Source organism: Alternaria atra (genome assembly GCF_907166805.1).
Source record: "Alternaria atra isolate CS162 genome assembly, contig: 23, whole genome shotgun sequence".
Lineage (NCBI taxonomy): Eukaryota > Fungi > Ascomycota > Dothideomycetes > Pleosporales > Pleosporaceae > Alternaria > Alternaria atra.
The window spans coordinates 4,281,934-4,298,892 of NW_025091321.1; the positions used below are offsets into that span (position 1 = coordinate 4,281,934).

The following is a 16,959-nucleotide window of genomic DNA, read 5'->3' on the forward strand; positions in this document are numbered from 1 at the left end:
AGAGTAGTACTAGAAGCTATAGACATCTAGATAGTCTATATTTAAAGCTTTTGCTAGAGGGTTAGCAGCATAGCATCTTGCAGTGCTTTTTACTTACTAACCTAGAGGCCTTGCGCGTAGTTAGGTCTCCTTAATAGGCCGTCCGCAGGGTTGTTAGCCCTAGGTTTATATTTAATTTTAAAATCGAACCTAGCTAGTTCTTCTGCCTAGCGCGCTTGCTTAGGGGAGAGTTCCTTCGTAGTTATAAAGTACCTTAGGTTGTTATAATTAGAGAGTACCTAGATCGTAGACAGAGCATGTTTAAGGTAGTGCCGCTACGTCTTAAACAACTTAACTATTGCAGATAGTTCTTTATCGTAGGTGTGCCACCTTAGTAACAGGCTAGTAAACTTCTTGCTCTAGAAGGCCACTAGTTTCTAGTGCTTCTCTGTAAAGACATCTATATCCGTAGGTTAGAGGAGGATTGCTGCTATAGCGAAGTTAGATGCGTTAGTTAGCACTATTACTAGCTTAGTTAGGTCGAAGTGTTAGAGTACAGGGGCCTCCGTAAACTTCTGTCGCAGTGTTCTAAAAGCCTCTTAGGCGTCCTTAGGCTATAACTAAGGGAGGTACTATTTAGTTAGCCCTTTGCAACTCTTTACCTTTTTCTTCTAAACTTCTCCCGCTTTAAGATTAGTATAGGGCGTTAGTAGTAATTAGGCGCGTGTTATAAGGTCTACTAGCGGGCAGACAATAGCAGAGTAATTATAGATAAACTGTCTGTAGAAGTTGCAGAACCCTAGGAAGACTTAGATGTCTTTGTATCCTGTTAGTTCTAGCTATTCTTGTATTATCTGCACTCTCGCTAGGTCTATTACGACGCTGCCTAGGGTAACAATAAAGCCTAAGAACTCTACTAACTTCGTTAAGAAGGCGCACTTGCTCGCCTTACAAAATAACCCCTATTAGACTAGTTAATCTAGCACCTCTTTAACGTGCTAGTCGTGTTCTGCCTTATTTTTAGAGTAGATAAGGATGTCGTCTAGGTATACTACGTAGGTACAGTTAACTAGGCCTCTAAGGGCTTAGTAGACATAGGACTAGAACGTTGCTAGGGCGTTCGCTAGACCGAACGGCATTACGTTGTACTCGTAATGCCCGTATCGGGTTTTAAAAGCTGTCTTCTATTTATCCCCCTCCTAGATCTAGAGCCTATAATAGGCGTCGCGAAGATCTAGCTTAGTGTAGATAGCAGCTTTTAACAACTAGTCTAACATCTCGCTAACGAGCAGGATAAGGTACTAGTCCTTAATCGTGACCTTGTTAAGGCTATAATAGTTAACGCACAATTGCATTATGCTATCTAACTTTAGGACGAAGAGGATAGGTGCTCCGACCGGCGACTTGCTAGGTCTAATCTATCCCTTCTCCTGCGCCGCAGCGAGGTATTCCCGTAGTATCTCTAGCTCCCTGCTAAAGAGGTTGTATATTAGGAGGTTTAGGATCTTCTTCCCCTCCTTAATCTTTATCGCGTAATCGTATTCGCTGTTTAGGCAGACTATACGTGTCTGCCGCTTACTAAAGGCTAGCTATCTGTGATGTAGCTTGCTTAGGACGTGCTTTAGTTCTTTAGGATCTAGTTTATCGTCTGCTAGGTAGGGTTCTAGTAGACTCTCCTCCCTATTAGAGAGAGAGCAGCCCTTGTGTAGAGGCACTGCAGCACGCTAAGGGTCTCCGTTAAATACCGCTGCTACAAGGCAGTAGGTAGCCTCCTTAGGGAGGCCAGCTAGATCTAGTGCGTTAGCAATGCACTTGTTAAGGTAGGCTTTTGTCCTGTCTACCTAGGTTTTAACCTAGAGGATGCCTTAATAGTCGTACTAGTTATTATCCCTAATCTCGTCGCCGCTTAGTCCTAGCTGCAGGGTTAGAGTTTTAGGCGTGTGTTGCTTTTTAGCGTCCTTAAGCAGTTTCCTAACTTATTCTAAGATCGTTAAGCATAACAGTCCCCTAGAGTGTAGCACGTAGGCTCGTTCTCCCTTAGCAATGTCGTGTAGCAGGTTGCTAGCGTTAGTAATTTAGATTTAGTCTGTGTCGCCCTTAGGCTACTATTAGAACGTCCCCTTTAAGAAACAGATCTGCGGATTAGCATCGCGCAGCTATAGGTACCCTAAAACTATGTTGTACCCCTTAAAGTCTGCTAACTAGAATCTTTAGGGCCCTACGGTTTTAGGAGTGCCTTCGTCGTCGCTGCATTTAACAGTAACATCGTACGGTTTTTAAAGCTGCAGTTCCTAGTTGTCTAGGAACCCCGCCGTTAGGCGGGAATAAAACAGTAAGTGTTCTATCTTATAGCGTTGTACGGCTTAGAGGCTAATAATATTAATCTTAGCTCTAGAGTTGTAAAGAGCTTAGAGAGGCACCGCAGTGCCGTTAGGGAGTTGTACCTCTACATCTACGGCGATGCAAAGCTGCCTCCTGTTAGAGTTCTTCCCTAGTAGCAATTAGGAGAGATTTGCAACTAGGGGTTAGCTTTTCCTAAGTCTTAGGATTTATTAGATCTGCCTTAGTTGTCTTAGTTGCGCTGTTTCTAATAAGGTTAAGGTTGCTTACTGTCTTAACAGTCCTCTTGCTTATTAGTGTTGCGTCTACTATTGTAACTACTATTACGGCAACGATCTCTATACCCTTAGTTAGAGGAATATTAGGGGGTAAATAGACGGTTACCCTTTAGCCTACTGTTAGAGCAGCCTAGGGAGGTTCAGCCTAGCTGTGTAGAAGGCTTACGATCTTGCCTCTTACTACCTTAGTTAGTTTAGGCATTTAGACGCTTACCTTAACGTCCGCTAAAGCTATTAGAGCTACCCTAGGATAGCGACAGGGCGATTACAGTACAATTAGCCGTCTCTGCGTTGCGCAGTGCTCGCTCGAAGTCTATCTAGGTGTAAATAGTCTCAAACCCGCCGTGCCGCTGCATTTTACGCCTTATAATGTCTAGGATCTTAGCTTAGACAAAGGCGATCTTAGCTTTATTATTATCCTTATTATCTAGTGTTTTAAAGAAGCTGCGTAGGAGCAAAGACTCTCTCTTGCTAAGCTGTAGTAAGAAAGTGTTTACTAAATTAGTGTCCTTCTAGACAAAGTTAAAGAACTTAGTATAGTTATTATACTTTGTAAAGAGGGGATCTTAAACGAGGTTGCGCTCCTCGTTCTTGACCTAATCCTATCCCTTTAGTAGTCTGTCCCTAAACCGTTGCATAAGGAGTTCTCAGTGCACTAAATAGGAGATAGTACCTAGGGCCTAAAGGGTCCTAGTATAGCTGTCCTCGTAAACGGTAGCTATCTTAAAGACGCCCTTAACGTCTCTAATCTATTAGTCTACCTGCTAAGGGGTAGCTAACTTACTAGTGTCCCCTAGTTTAGGCTAAGGAGTAGCCGCATTTAGGGCCCTTAGCAGTTTAGATGCGTTATCTGTAGTGCTACTAGGTTTGCCCGTTGTCTCTCTAACGACTGCCTAAGCCGTAAGGAGGAGGTTATTAGTAGCTACTCTTTCGCGGAGTCTTACTAGGCGCTCTTTAGGTTCGCCTCTGTCTTTAGCTTCCTAAAGGGCGTTTGTTACTTAGGCTACCTAATCTTAGGTGCTAGCGGCTAGTGTCTAGGCATGCGACAGCCCATAGGTAGAGCTATAGGTTGCGCTGTTGTTGTTATTGCCTATCCTATTATAGGAAGGTATAGTAGTACTAGACGCTGCAGCATTATCGTAGTGCATATGCGCAGTACAAAGCTCTATTACTAACTAGGTGCGGTAGAGGGATAGATCCCCTACCGCTAATCGATGCGATCTAATAGGTAAGGTGCTGCGCGCCTTCCCGTAGTTAAGTAAGGGGTTGCGCAAGGGCTGCCCTTCTTCGCTCCGAGGGGTCCCTAGAGGGTTTTCGGGGTCGGAGGCTTCCCCCTTAGAGGAGTCCTCGCTATTATCGCGACAGCCCTTAGGCTCGTTGCGGTAAACACCCTTAGGTGTCTCACGCTAGAGGAGTTCATCCTCTTACGTGGTGGTTTCGCGTTAAGCCTGTTGCTCAGTCGCAGATTAATTAGCAACGCTGCGGTCCTAGTCTAGGGAGGTGTCGGTTGCCCAACAGGCAGCTTACTTACCTCGTGTATTGCGTAAAGAGCTTATCTTTTCGCGGCTTTAATAGGAACACTTATAGCGAAGTGTTTAAAATAGAGTAAAAAGGATATCTTAACGACTGTCCGTCCGACAAGGAGTAAGAAGGATTCGAATTGTGAGGAGTAGTTGGGCAGGCACTAAGATATCAGTATAGGCTTGTATTGAGACGAATCCTTAAGGAGCTATCAAGCCTCTCAGAGGGATGATATATACCTACGTCACGTGATTGTGGCTAGTGTGAGCCGACGGTGCCCCGAAGGGTTCCCGGTAGCTCACTAGTCTGTGGCTGGAATCCTGTGGTGATGGAACATCGTGACACTTAGCCTTCGTATTCTGTACTAGGCGGAACCAGCCTTGTATAACCTCAGGATCCTCGCAGAGGGCTCTACTATAGTCGTACTTTCGATTAAACTTAACTTTAAGCTTAGGGCGACGCTTTACAAAGTTTGCAGCCTACCTCTTGCCAACTAGCTTCTAATTACAGATCTTAAGCAAAGAATTAGCTATCTCTTCAACGTCAGCAAGCCTAGGCGGATATCCTTGCTCTATTAGCTTAAGAACATGCCTAACAATCGCTACCTCTTTAGATCCTCGAAGAGCTATTAATTTAGGCTCACAATCGCGTCGATAGGGCGTTCCAGCGAGTCGTCTTCGTAGTGTGCTTTTAGAGACGTTGTAGGTAGCTGCAGCGCGTCGCGGCTTAAATGTCGCGTCTTGTTGGATAGCCTGTAAGGCAAGCTGTATATTTCTTTCGTTTAAGGTCTTTTTAACATTGTTGCGTTGAGACATTACAGGTAGGCTTCAAGTTTGGTTGGGTCTTGGCAAAAAGGTTCCACTCGCTTGAAGGTTCCACTCGCTTGAAGGTTCCACTCGCTTGTGACCTACGTTAGCTATATAAGATCGCTCTAGATCGCATACTAAACATGATTAAGAGCATTAATCTTTAATTAATTACGACTCTAAAACAGCTTTAATTAAGTTAATCTTAATCGCGACCTTATAAAACTTCAATCAAGCTCAATCGGCTGCCTTAGATTGATTGACTTGATTGATGGCATGTCTGCTTCTGCTATGCCTTCGGCCCAGCCGGTGCTTACAGCTTGTGGCTGCTTAATACTTGGTGATGACAAAGGTCTGTAGATCCTAAGAAGGGCGAAAAGGGCTAGTACTGGCTATTCCCGAGTACATGAGCCTCTTCCGCTCGAAATGAAAGGGGATCCGCAGTTCTAGGGGAGTTTGGCCAGGTTGTTCAGGTTCTTAGCTTAATCAGCGTCCAAGAGTATGCACTAAAGTGAGTACTGCAGAGTACTGCGTTTAGTGTACAAAGGATCGAATGTGTTGAACGTTTCGTTACCGAGATACGGGCTCTAAAGCGTATAAAGCACCGCTGCGGAGTAGAGTAAGATTTGTCGGGAACTACACCGACACGAAGTACATAGGTCTGATGATGTCGCCCGTTGCTGACATAGACCTGTCTACCTAGTAGAGCAAAGTTTGTTCTAGTCATACATCTCCTGCCAGCGTCAGCATCTAGGTCGAACTAGAGACTGTAGATCTTGTAGCGACACACCTGCACCAGTAACCACAGTTGTTTCATCAAGACGACGCCTACCCCTACGCTCCTACACAGACCAGACCCCTCTATTCAGTAGAGATACCTCTTTGCTGAAAGTTCGTTAGCTGTGCCTTTCAATCCGAGCATCCGTAGGTGCGACCAAGCGAGCAGAATGGTGTTTCTCAAAACCTTGAGTCTAGTTCTTGCCAGGCGGCTTTGGCGGGCGATCGGTCTAGGGTCGCTGGCAGGTGACGCAGAAAGCTAGGAAACGTATGTACTTAATGCGCACAGGCTGTCCGAGATCAGACAACTATGAGAGAAATAGACGAGAGCGTCCTCCTCGTACGGAGTAAGGTACTGTTAGCGTTCGGCCTTTTCTTCGATCGAGCGACGGGTTGCGCTAGCACACGGCTGGCCTTGTTCATCGCGGCGGACTTGTTAGCAATAGGAAAGGAAAGACGAGGAACGTCTGCGCAAACTCCAAACGGGGAACAGATCACCCTGCGCACAACGGCTCTGCATAAGCGCGGTCATAAATGCTTCTAGAAAGCCAGCAGCATGCGCTACGCCTATTTTGAGTGGCATACAGGACTTGCACAGCGCAGTATTCTTTACAATACAATACATTAGGCAATAAGGGCGCTGATGCTCCGCCACTGGGTGCCAAGTTTCACTACCGTCTCTGTGCGCGTAACGAGCCAGTTCGCGTTACGAGCTACCCCAACGATAAGTTGACGATAGCAAAATAAAGCTGTAGAGCCACAGCAAATCGTGATAATATTGCGATAACTTCGTGTTGCACTAATTACATGCTTGCGAACAATTCGTACTATTCATATTTAACCTCCCGTCCTATGTGACGAGAAACCCAGTGTGCAGCGAACGACCAATAAGAGCGCGAGGATAGCAAACATTCCAGCACCACTTCATCCTCAAAGCAAGCACAAGAAAACAGGTTTGTCTTTCAATTTAGCAATACGCTCATCATACTATTTGCATCAGTGCAGCGCTGGTAAAAGCTCAAGATCTGAACAGTTTCTCGTCACACTGGGTTTCTCGTAACGTAGGGCGGGACTTTAGCTGGTAATCTGCTGTTGCGGCCGCGCTTAGTGATTTGGGGTGGGGGAATCGCAGCTGGAGGTTCAGCGTCAACACCACTGCGTGCAGCTACAACACAACGACAGTTTGTTAGATCTTTTGCAGCACTGTGTGTAGCTTTTCGCTTGGGTCCTTTAGGTGTATTGTGATATTTTTGTGCGGTTGCAGCAGCGCGTTGCAGCTTTTTAAGCGCCCAGCAAACTGGCTCGTTTCGCGCACGGGCACGGTATTCCAAGGCCCGAGGGAACGCCTAATCAGCACTAACACTCTTTCTTGAAGTTCGCAGACTTGCGAATATCGCTACTATAACATTACGACCATGCCAGTCACAAGAAGACATGCATGTGGGAGGTATGATAGTTGCTGGACGTGCAAACTGCGCCGCAAGAAATGCGATAAGATACAACCAACATGCGGAGACTGCGATAGCCTAGAGATTACCTGCGTCTACGGACCGAAGCCCCACTGGATGGAAACTGACGGGCAACAACGACGGAAAGCCGCCTTGCTCAAGGAAGAAGTCAAACGCAAAGCAGCAATGAGGAGGGAGAAGTTCAACAAGTCCACGAGCCGAGTTGCGCAGGAAGACACTATGCATCAGTTCAACATCATTCCCGATATTGTGGTATCGAAGGATACATTGTCCATCGACCTCGTGGGTTCTGTCGTACCAAACAATCAGTCATCGGCCTCAACAAGCATTTCGGCATCTCCCACTGTCCCCGCGCCATTTCCTTTTTCCCTGCTACCTAACGCTCTACAACACTATCACTACTCGCAAACCGTAGGGCCATCCTCACCCATCGAAGCAGACTTCATCAACAAATACATCAGCTTTGCGTTCCCAGCACTATTCCCCTTCTACCGACCTTCCCTCTTCCACACAGGCCGGAGCTGGCTCCTACAATTACTTGGGAAGAGCCACATCGCACACCATGCCGCGCTCAGCATATCGTGCTACTTCTTGACCATGGCGCTCGTCGACCTGGAGGGTACTTCTGGCGATCATGCGGACTGTAGACTGTTGCGGTGGGATGAAGTCGAGCAATATACTCAAAATTGTTTCGATAGCATGAGAACGAATATACTAACTCTCGATCTGAACACACAAGGAACAGAGCAGATAGTAAGAGTCGAAGCCTTGGAGAACGTAGTTCATCTCCTCATCTTCGAGATGGTTTTGGGCCATGCCGCCCCTTGGAACTCCCATCTCCCTCCTGCATATGCTTTGCTCAGGGATATCATGACCTGCGATAGCTCGTCCCGCGAAGGTCACATGCAGTCTACACTCACAACAGCCCTTCTAGAAATCGAGCTCCCGCTATGGACTAACCCCACCGATGGCACTCACATCTGGTCGCCCTCGCAAGCTGGGTTCAGATTTTGTGCAGCGTTCCTGATCTTCATCGATATCATAGCAAGTATTACTCTCCAAGAACCCCCAACGCTTCGTTCTTATCATGCGAAACTCCTCGCTGAGATAGACGACGGAATCAGTCTCCCCAGCGATGTCGAGATTCACCTCTCCACTGTCATTGGATGCCGCAATGGCATCATGCGGTCCATTGCCGAAATATCGATGCTAAACAGTTGGAAAAATGAACAGGTCTCTACCAACAGCTTGAATGTCATGGACCTTGTTGATCGCGCCTCGCACATCGCCCATTCTCTCAAAAGCGACGTCTTTGGTATCCAAAACGAGAATACCACGAGATTTGTACCTCATTCTCACCTTGGTGGACCGCTTGATACAGCTCCCAACCCCTCAGCGTCTTCAATGTCAACGCTGATATGGGCTCATGCAGCACAACTGTACCTTACAGTTGTGGTATCTGGTTGGCAGTTGTCCAGTCTGGATATCAGGACCAACGTTGCCGAAATTATCGTATTGCTCAAAGACGTCCCGCCGTACCAGCTGCGCACTCTCGTTTGGCCGATATGCGTCGCGGGCTGTTTGGCACTGGAGGAAGAGGAGCCATTCTTCTTGGGGCTTCTCGCAGGCCTAGGCAAGGTTCATACAGCTGGGGCATTGGATGACGCACGCCAGATCATGGAGAAGGTGTGGCAGAGAAGAGGGTTTCTGAGAATGACGAACTGGGATCTGGCGTCTTGTTTCAGCATTTTGGGGTTACCAGTCCTACTAGTCTAGCCACTCTCGTAGCATCCTATGCAGTCGCTTGACGGTAGAGCAGGTAGGTCTAGATTATATCCGTTCTAGAGCCTACTGCACTCGTACTTACAAAGGGTTCGCAAGCCCAGTCGATATCGAAGTCGAAATTGAATGCCAGAGCATCTAGTGGCACCAGTCCAGTCATACTGGGTATCTCTACCTCCTCGTCTTTTAACGCCAGCATCTCCCGAGCAATAATACCCATGTCGTGGTACTCCCTCTTCCCTGAAGGCCAGAATTCACCTAGCAGTACGAGATTAGCATCTCCTTTAAGCTATGTGAGCAGAGATTTTGCTTACCTAGCATCTTTAACACGCCCATCTTGAGCCGAATCTTCTCACGCTCCAATGATAGCCTCGGCTCTTTGAAGATGTAACGACAGGCGGAAAGATGCGCAATGGTCATCAACGTGATCATACATATGATGAAGGGGGTATGCTCGCTGAAGCGTGTTGGAAGCGTAAGAAGACTGCTGAGCTTGTCGATAGAGAGCAGAACCTTGGCGGTGTGGATGTGGGCTTCGTCTTCAATGGCCTCGTTTGAATCTGGGGGTGGAGGCGGCACGCACCTTGAGACTGATTCTATTGGAAAGTACTTGAGTGTGGATAGCTGACGGTGCAGATCAACAATGTAACTACAATGAATCAGCTGACGTTGCTCTGTTTCAAAACAAATGTCAACATACGCATGCATCAGCATGTTGGCCTTGAACAGATGTTCATCTACGCTCCCATCATCTCGAAGAATTCTTCGCTTTGAGACAGGTAGAAGAGAGCACCATGCCATCATTGTATTATCCGCTGTCTCCGCCATCATTTTCGCATTTTCAATGCCGCCCATTCGCTGCGTCGCTAGTGCTTGATTGATGCCTCGGGTGAAGCCAATCAGCTCAGCGAATGACGAGAACTCTACGTCAGAGAATTCACGAATGTCATAACTACGCAACGTTGCTGGCGGGGGAATATCCTACAGATACTGGATAAGTCTTACGCTCATTCGTCCCAGCATTCAGGTGGTCTTACACCAGACTCATACTTGTGCTCCTCACAGGGCAGTCCAACTGTCATCTCCACAGCTCCGCTTTGTGTAGGAAAGGAGTGAGTACTCCCCGCGATATGTGCATCGGTAACGTAAATCATCCACCACGTGCGCCTCCAGCTTTCTTGTAGAACCGGATCACCTTGGCCATATTGTGATGCGAAATCCATCTTCTGCATTCCCAACGTAAGCGCCTTACAGATGACCTCGTTCAGCAGGTCTCGTCCTCTTTCTGGCTCACTACACCAGTACACTGCGATAGCGTACAGAAGTAATGCTTGGATATAATACGGGCTAAGTGGTCTCGAGCGTACTCGTGCCGAAGAGACAGCTTGGGAAGCAGCTTTTGCCAAAGGACCTGAGTCGACCATGTTGTTGTATATGGAACCGATGTATAGCAAAACTGGAAGTAAGGTATCGGATACAATTGGCTCGCTGTCAAGCCGTAGCAGAAGTGACCATCTGGGGAGCACGCATGGATGTGCGACGTGAAAAAAGACGTAATATTTGGTCAAAAGCTGGTCGACCTGCGCTTGCGTAAGATGAGTGTCGCCAAGTGTAACACCGTTGACGTTCGATGTGTTTATCGCAGTGTCAGGATCGCTTTGCGACGAGCTTCCCCCTGTTCCTGTGCCAAACGAGTTGCTAGCTAAGGGTTCATTAGCTGTCGCGGAGATGTTGTCCCATTGCGATTGATGGTGTTGTTCAGAAGTGGCTGCTGGCCGACGGGGCCGCCCACCACGTCGCGACATTTGATATTTGCACGTCTTCGTATCGGCGAGACAGCGGTTGCAGCTCGGCAGTGTAGCGTCGCACCGGACTTTTCGTGAACGACATTGTATGCACGCAAGCGCAACTCGGGAAACCGGTCGTTGCAAACGCGATGTGGGATGGAGCTCGAGCGGAGTTTGTTCCATTATAGTGTGTTTGACTAGAACAAGTGCAACGATATCACGCTGGCGGACTATCGAAAGCCATTTAAGCTCCGCTCTATCTTAACGTCGCAATCTCGGCGTCCGGCTAACCGACATTGTTGAGCGATGAGCGGGTGGGGCGTCCGCCGAATGCGCGCAATGGCCACCATCATCACCACGAAGGATAAGGCTGTAAAGCCACACAGAATTCCTATTATCATGGGGTCTGCTGGTGACGCACTTTGGAAACCTATGCGACAAACATTCCTGTTCATGCTTTCTTCATCGATTGATTTTGTGGCTGCGGGAATTCATTTGGGTGGAGGAGTCGGGGGCGCTTTGCGGTCGAAGGACCACCTGCATTACCTACAGCACAACGCGCACGCTTCTTCTGCCTCATAAGAGGCATTAGAACTTTGCACTTGCCTTCTTGGAACTGCGGTATAGCTCTTCTAAATTCGTAAGCTTGCTTCGAACGCTCTGTTTGTTCCGCGCCAGTCTACGCCGATGTAATGGAAGGGAGTAGGCGCCGACAAGTCAGCGGACTCTGACTGGCTGTCGGCGGAGCGATCGAATATAGCACTAGGGTTGAAGGTATGTATGCCTTTGTTTCGATGGGGTCCAAAATTCAAGTTACTGTGAAGGAGAAGGTCCAGACAACTTATAGTAGGCAGAAGAGATTGCCTTTGTCGACAGAAAGCGCTGGCTGCCGTGGATGCGAGCTGCGAGCTGTGAGCTGCTTCGACTACCCGGTTGCGAGAGCAGATAACGTCAAACGACTAAAGCGAATAAATCTAACGCGCGAGAGAGAATGGTTATTATCCCGCTGTCGTTGCAGTATCTAACAAAAGCATCGTCAGATGTAACATTGGAGTCTCTAAACCTACTCCTCCTCCTCATCACTAACTTTGAGCACAACTTTCCCCCTTGCATGTCCTGTCGCCGTCTTGCCAAACGCCTCACGAAATTCCTCAAGCTTCCACACACTATCCACACTTACCTTCAGCATACCCTTCTCAAAGAACCTGCTGATCCCCGCCAACTCCTCACTCCTCGGTTCCATGACGAACCACTCAGTTCTCACACCGACCGGCTTGCCGCCTTCAGGCTCTGTAAATCCCGGAACGACGGAAACGTAAACTCCGTTGTCTTTGATACCGCTCCAACCATCAAGCATTGATTTACCACCTACACAGTCGAAGACGATATCGAATTTGTCGTTGGAGGAAACATATTCGGCGATGGAAAGTTTTGTGTAGTCGATCACCGCATCGACATTCAAGCCCTTCAGAAAATCCTCATTCTTCGCACTTGCTGTGCCAGCGACAAATGCGCCTGCCAGCTTTGCGAACTGGACGCCTAATAGGCCTACGCCGCCCGCTGCACCAAGTACGAGGACCCGCTTTCCCCTTGCTTGGTTGAGGACTGTTTCGCCGACAGAGTTGACATGCGGTACGGAAGTTGGCGTGAAGGAGCCAGTCAGAAGGCCTTTCTCGAAAATCGCTTGCCATGCAGTGTGTGCACTCATTGGGACGCATGCAGCACTGTCCATATCGAGACCCTTGGGCACTAGCGCAGCCTCAGATGGTAGAATGCTGGCATACTCCTGGGCTGCGCCTCTGCGGTTCGCCATGATTCTTCCGAAGACCCTGTCACCTTCTTTAAAGCTGTGGGATGGACCAGACACAGTCGGTATAGAAAGTACTGTTCCGCTAACATCATAGCAGGGAATTTGCTCCTCTGGCCAGTTGATGAATGACCCCCAATTGAGCTCGCCGTTGGTGATAGCAGTGCTATGGACTTTGATCAACAGCTCGTCTGCAGCGATAACGATCGGAGCAGAATCAGTAAAAGAGAGGCTGTTTGTTTTGGTGTTGAAGACGATTGCTTTCTGCTGTTTAGGAACGTTCATCATATTGATGGTTGAATTGTTAAAACTGCAGAAAATGGTTTCGACAAGCACTTTGGAAGTGACCGTAGTGGTAATCTTGGTGAATAGTCGTTTCGATGAAATGTTTGCAGCGAAAGAACAACTCTCGACCTTGTTCTGCTACCTGAGATATACTGTTGAGCATGCTTCAGAGCCTGATGTCTCCTGTCTAGATGCACTGTCAATATACCGACCGAGAAGCCGACTGAAATGCCGACATCTAGAAACAGCAGCTTGGGGGTTAGTCTCGTGAACGTGGTCATACCAACTTACCCAATGCACTGTGATGGGTGTTATCTGTCATCGTCCGCCACGGACCTGCAGTAGCATAGGTGGTATGATTCGGAAGAGTGGATGTCATCGAGATCAGGCAAGTGAAGGAGGCACTAAGCATGACAGCACTTGATCTTTCCTCCCACGATACCGAAATTGGGCCGTTGCTAGTAGGGAAAGAAGCCGGCAATGGGGTGTATGAAAGTCGCTACAATTAGCCTCTCGGCTAGTTTTCGGTTTCTAGAAGGTGCACGGCTCAAAAAGAAAAGATGTTTCGGTACACTAAAAAAAACAAAGCGCAGTGAGGCCATTTGTAGCTCCTGCAGCACAGCTCCAGTCCTGTCGCCGCTTTCAAAACCATTGTTCTTGCAAAGTTAGGAAGAAGAGAGAATTGCCGAAACCGCGCTGTTGATCTTTGGTGGTGCAGCACGGTCATACCGGTAGAGCCTGCATGCGCTAGCGTGCACTACCTAGGTATCCTCTCTGACCTTGTGATCTAGAAGCGAGTTGCCAAGCATATCATCATCATCTCAACGCCGCCATCTTCGCCTTTGTTCTATCTTCTGCTCCCCACTACAAGCCTTACAGTCCTTCGTAGTAGTAAGTTGCACTCCTTCTCGAAATGTCTAGATCTCCTCCATAGTCCCCCGTTCTTTCGTGTAAATTATAGTGTGCAGCTGCCCTGACAACTGCCTGAAGATGAGCAACTTAAATGTGCAACAAAGTAGTAAGTGACTCGTCCATCATCTCCTCACCTTTAGCCCCACCCACCAAATGAGATCTACCCCGTAAGGTAGTAGGCGATAATCATGCCTCGGAATCCCCTTCAGAGGCCACTTTAATCCGAAATTCATTTTATTGGTGTCGGGGCGTAGCAACCAAGTTCGTGTTCTAACGTACAGCGATCCCTAGTACCTGTTGTCGCGCAGCGGCAGTTGCACGCAAACTGTAGACTCAGTGTCCTCATACCTGTCATGAATCGAGGCATGAGTCTTGATTGCACTTCGTCTTATTCATCGATAGTACACCAACGACTTCACTTTTCTAAGGGTCTCTCGGGCTTCACTTCTGTCCTCGCTGTTATATCTACCCAGTAACTTCCTTTCACGTCCTCTACATCGTGATCATCACTTGCTTGGGGCTTTCTCACCCATCTCGACCTCCTTATCTAGCACGAAGATGTTCCCATACTCCTCTCCAGTCTTTCCACCTAAAGTCTCGTCATCCACAATCAGAATAGCATAGAACTTCGCTGTTTCTGTCAAGCTGGGATTTTCAGACCGCTGGTGATGACAGCCAGGCCCTTCGTACCAGAATTCTCCCGGGCCAAAGGTTTGAGCGTCTTGATTGTTCATCTGATTGAGCGAAGTGCCAGAAAAAGGAATCGCGATGGCTGTCGCGCCACCATGACGATGCGATGGGGTGCCGCCGTTCGGTGGGATATCGATAAGGAGGACGAGGATTGTCTTTCCGGGAAGATTGGAAGGATTGTATCGAGCGCAGATTTTGAGGTCTTCGCGAGGCTTGCTGATATTTATGTTAGCAAATTGCTTCACTGTGTTGTTTCAAAGTGCAATGACATCAAATGTACGGGGGAAAGCCCATGTAGCAGTGGAAATGTTTCATGTAATACGTACCCTTCAATTTGCCAGACACCATTAATCTTCACGACTTTGGGGCTGACGAATGTTGCGGCCATGATCAACAAAGATGTGTGCTTCCCTGATTCTGACAAGTATGGTTACCCATGCTCACCATGTCTGCGTTATATAAGTTAGCAGATATTGCGATGCTAGATTAGGAACTTTGCAGTGTGGACGTTTGTTTACCGACTTCCAGTGACCGAGTGGCCGAGCGGCCGAAGTGGCGCTTTTCGTGGGACTGGATTGGATAGACTTCGTCCCAACATATGGTTCGCGGGGTCATATGCTCAACCCTATGCGCGAGACAGAGTAATAAGACCTCGCTGTATTAACATTGCAATGCATTTTCAAAAGGCTAGTGTGAATTGTACTTTCACTATTGACACATGTTCTTTCTTTCGAAATTTAGCCTGGTAGCTCCGGAACTCGAAGATAGGCAACCCTTCGCGACTTGCCAAGGGTAGGCGGTCGCAATAGCATAGTCGAACCGCTGCAATCGTTGATTGAAACGCACTAGCTAGTCTTATACATATAGTTGTGTTCGATGCATAGCAAATGCAGATAACCTCACCTCCCTTGTGCGCAACCGCCAACTTTGCAGCTCAACGCTTAGTCAGAACACACACTCCCTTTGAGAACGCAAGGCCTCCTTCACACTCTAATCTTGTTCGAAGCAATCGGACGCCTGTATTCCTCGGATTTGTCAGAGCCCTTGCGTTCCTCGGAGCCATCGGAATCGTCGGAATCACCGGGTTCCCCGAGGTTCACGGATTTCTCAAAGTTCATAGGTTTCTTCAAGTCCTTAAGGAGATCTAAGCTTAGCTGTAGCGGGATCGATTCAGATACCGAACCTTTCCGCCTTTGCTCCTCTCTGCGCACCACGAACGTCACACAGCTCGGCAGAATTCTAGCTAACACAGAATTGTCACATAATTGTGACGTAATCTAACGGAGGGGCTACTAGCCGTAAAGCGGGGTAGTAGCTATTATGTCTATAGCTGTGCTAATTTGCTAGCAAGAGTGCTAACTCTACCTATCATATGCAGTAGAGCGTAACTGTTGTGACCCTCAGCTGAGGCTGAATACAGGACAAATACTATAACTAGTTAACAAGCAAAGCTAGATATTCTAGAACTATGCTAGCAGGTCAGCACTAAATGTTGTTGCGGCTGCATGCAAGGGTAAAGCCGCATTCGCTAAGCACTGTAGACTCAAGCGACATTGTAGATTATAGCAAGCTGAATCATTCGCTCTCAGTGGAGCCACCTACCAACGCTAACCAAAGCCCTAATTACCCCTCTAGTAACGCCAACGACAGGAGCTTCTATCCGCGGTTCCTACAGCTTGATTAGAACAAGAAGTGTCTGTGAGACGCTAATCGCTAGTGCATTTAGTTCGGCGACCGTCACCAGAGATAGTTCCCGTAACGTTGGCCCTTTCTCGTCTTTGGTGTCAGCGCTTGCGTGTGTAATAGCAATGTTCTGTGCAATATTAGTTTTGTTTCTGTAAGCTTGATATAGCTTTTGAAGCCCTCCTCGAACAGCATAGGAATGTTTAGCCTTGTATATCTCTCTATACGGATGTTAGTCGTGTAGATAGCAAAAGAGTAGTATTTGTAGTAAATACACAACGAAAGGACTAATTTCGAATCAATTGAGCTGTATTATCAGTGCTAGAAAAAGTGCTCTGTAAGCTGGTATAAAGACTAGTTAGGATGTTTGTTGTGTAATAATGTCCTAACGTGTTGGATAAGCGAGTGACGCGGGCAAGCGAGCGACGCACCCCAAAACCTACCAAAAATCACGAACTGCAGGGGTCTAGATCTCTAGATCTACTTAATAGAAATCTCTAAAACTTCTATATTAGAGCTGTATCTAGACGAATAATCTATGTTTAGAATTTAAAGGTTCTAGCCTAAGTAGCTAAGTAGCTATTCAGAAAGTACTAGATTACAAGGATTATTTTAGCGTAGTTTGTTATATCTTAATAAATCCTAGAGCTAGAAGCTTAGAAATCTAAAAGAATACTCTTTATATCTAAAGTATTAAGCTATTAAGTTTTTAGAAAATTCTATTTGATAGATCTAGAGATCTAGACCCCTGCAGTTCGTGATTTTTGGTAGGTTTTGGGGTGCGTCGCTCGCTTGCCCGCGTTACTCGCTTATCCAACACGTTACTGAATTTCTAAGAGAATA

The 16,959-nt window shown here is 47.4% G+C and overlaps 4 protein-coding genes across 4 annotated transcripts; 1 reads left to right on the forward strand and 3 right to left on the reverse strand.

Annotated features, from left to right (window-relative positions):
- Positions 1-7,266: 7,266 nt before the first annotated feature.
- ALTATR162_LOCUS4969 (uncharacterized protein) lies at positions 7,267-8,946 on the forward strand (the record flags this gene model as incomplete). Its single annotated transcript, XM_043312585.1, has 1 exon — positions 7,267-8,946. One exon carries the CDS (start codon positions 7,267-7,269, stop codon positions 8,944-8,946), a length of 1,680 nt encoding a protein of 559 aa, XP_043168520.1.
- Positions 8,947-8,962: 16 nt separating this feature from the next.
- Positions 8,963-10,376, reverse strand: ALTATR162_LOCUS4970 (uncharacterized protein; the record flags this gene model as incomplete). Its single annotated transcript, XM_043312586.1, has 5 exons — positions 8,963-8,995; positions 9,038-9,210; positions 9,267-9,601; positions 9,653-9,933; positions 9,990-10,376. 5 exons carry the CDS (start codon positions 10,374-10,376, stop codon positions 8,963-8,965), a joined length of 1,209 nt encoding a protein of 402 aa, XP_043168521.1.
- Positions 10,377-11,802: 1,426 nt separating this feature from the next.
- ALTATR162_LOCUS4971 (uncharacterized protein) lies at positions 11,803-12,834 on the reverse strand (the record flags this gene model as incomplete). Its single annotated transcript, XM_043312587.1, has 1 exon — positions 11,803-12,834. The coding sequence occupies one exon, from the start codon at positions 12,832-12,834 to the stop codon at positions 11,803-11,805; it is 1,032 nt and encodes a 343-aa protein (XP_043168522.1).
- Positions 12,835-14,249: 1,415 nt separating this feature from the next.
- On the reverse strand, positions 14,250-14,821 carry ALTATR162_LOCUS4972 (uncharacterized protein; the record flags this gene model as incomplete). Its single annotated transcript, XM_043312588.1, has 2 exons — positions 14,250-14,649; positions 14,760-14,821. 2 exons carry the CDS (start codon positions 14,819-14,821, stop codon positions 14,250-14,252), a joined length of 462 nt encoding a protein of 153 aa, XP_043168523.1.
- Positions 14,822-16,959: the final 2,138 nt, after the last annotated feature.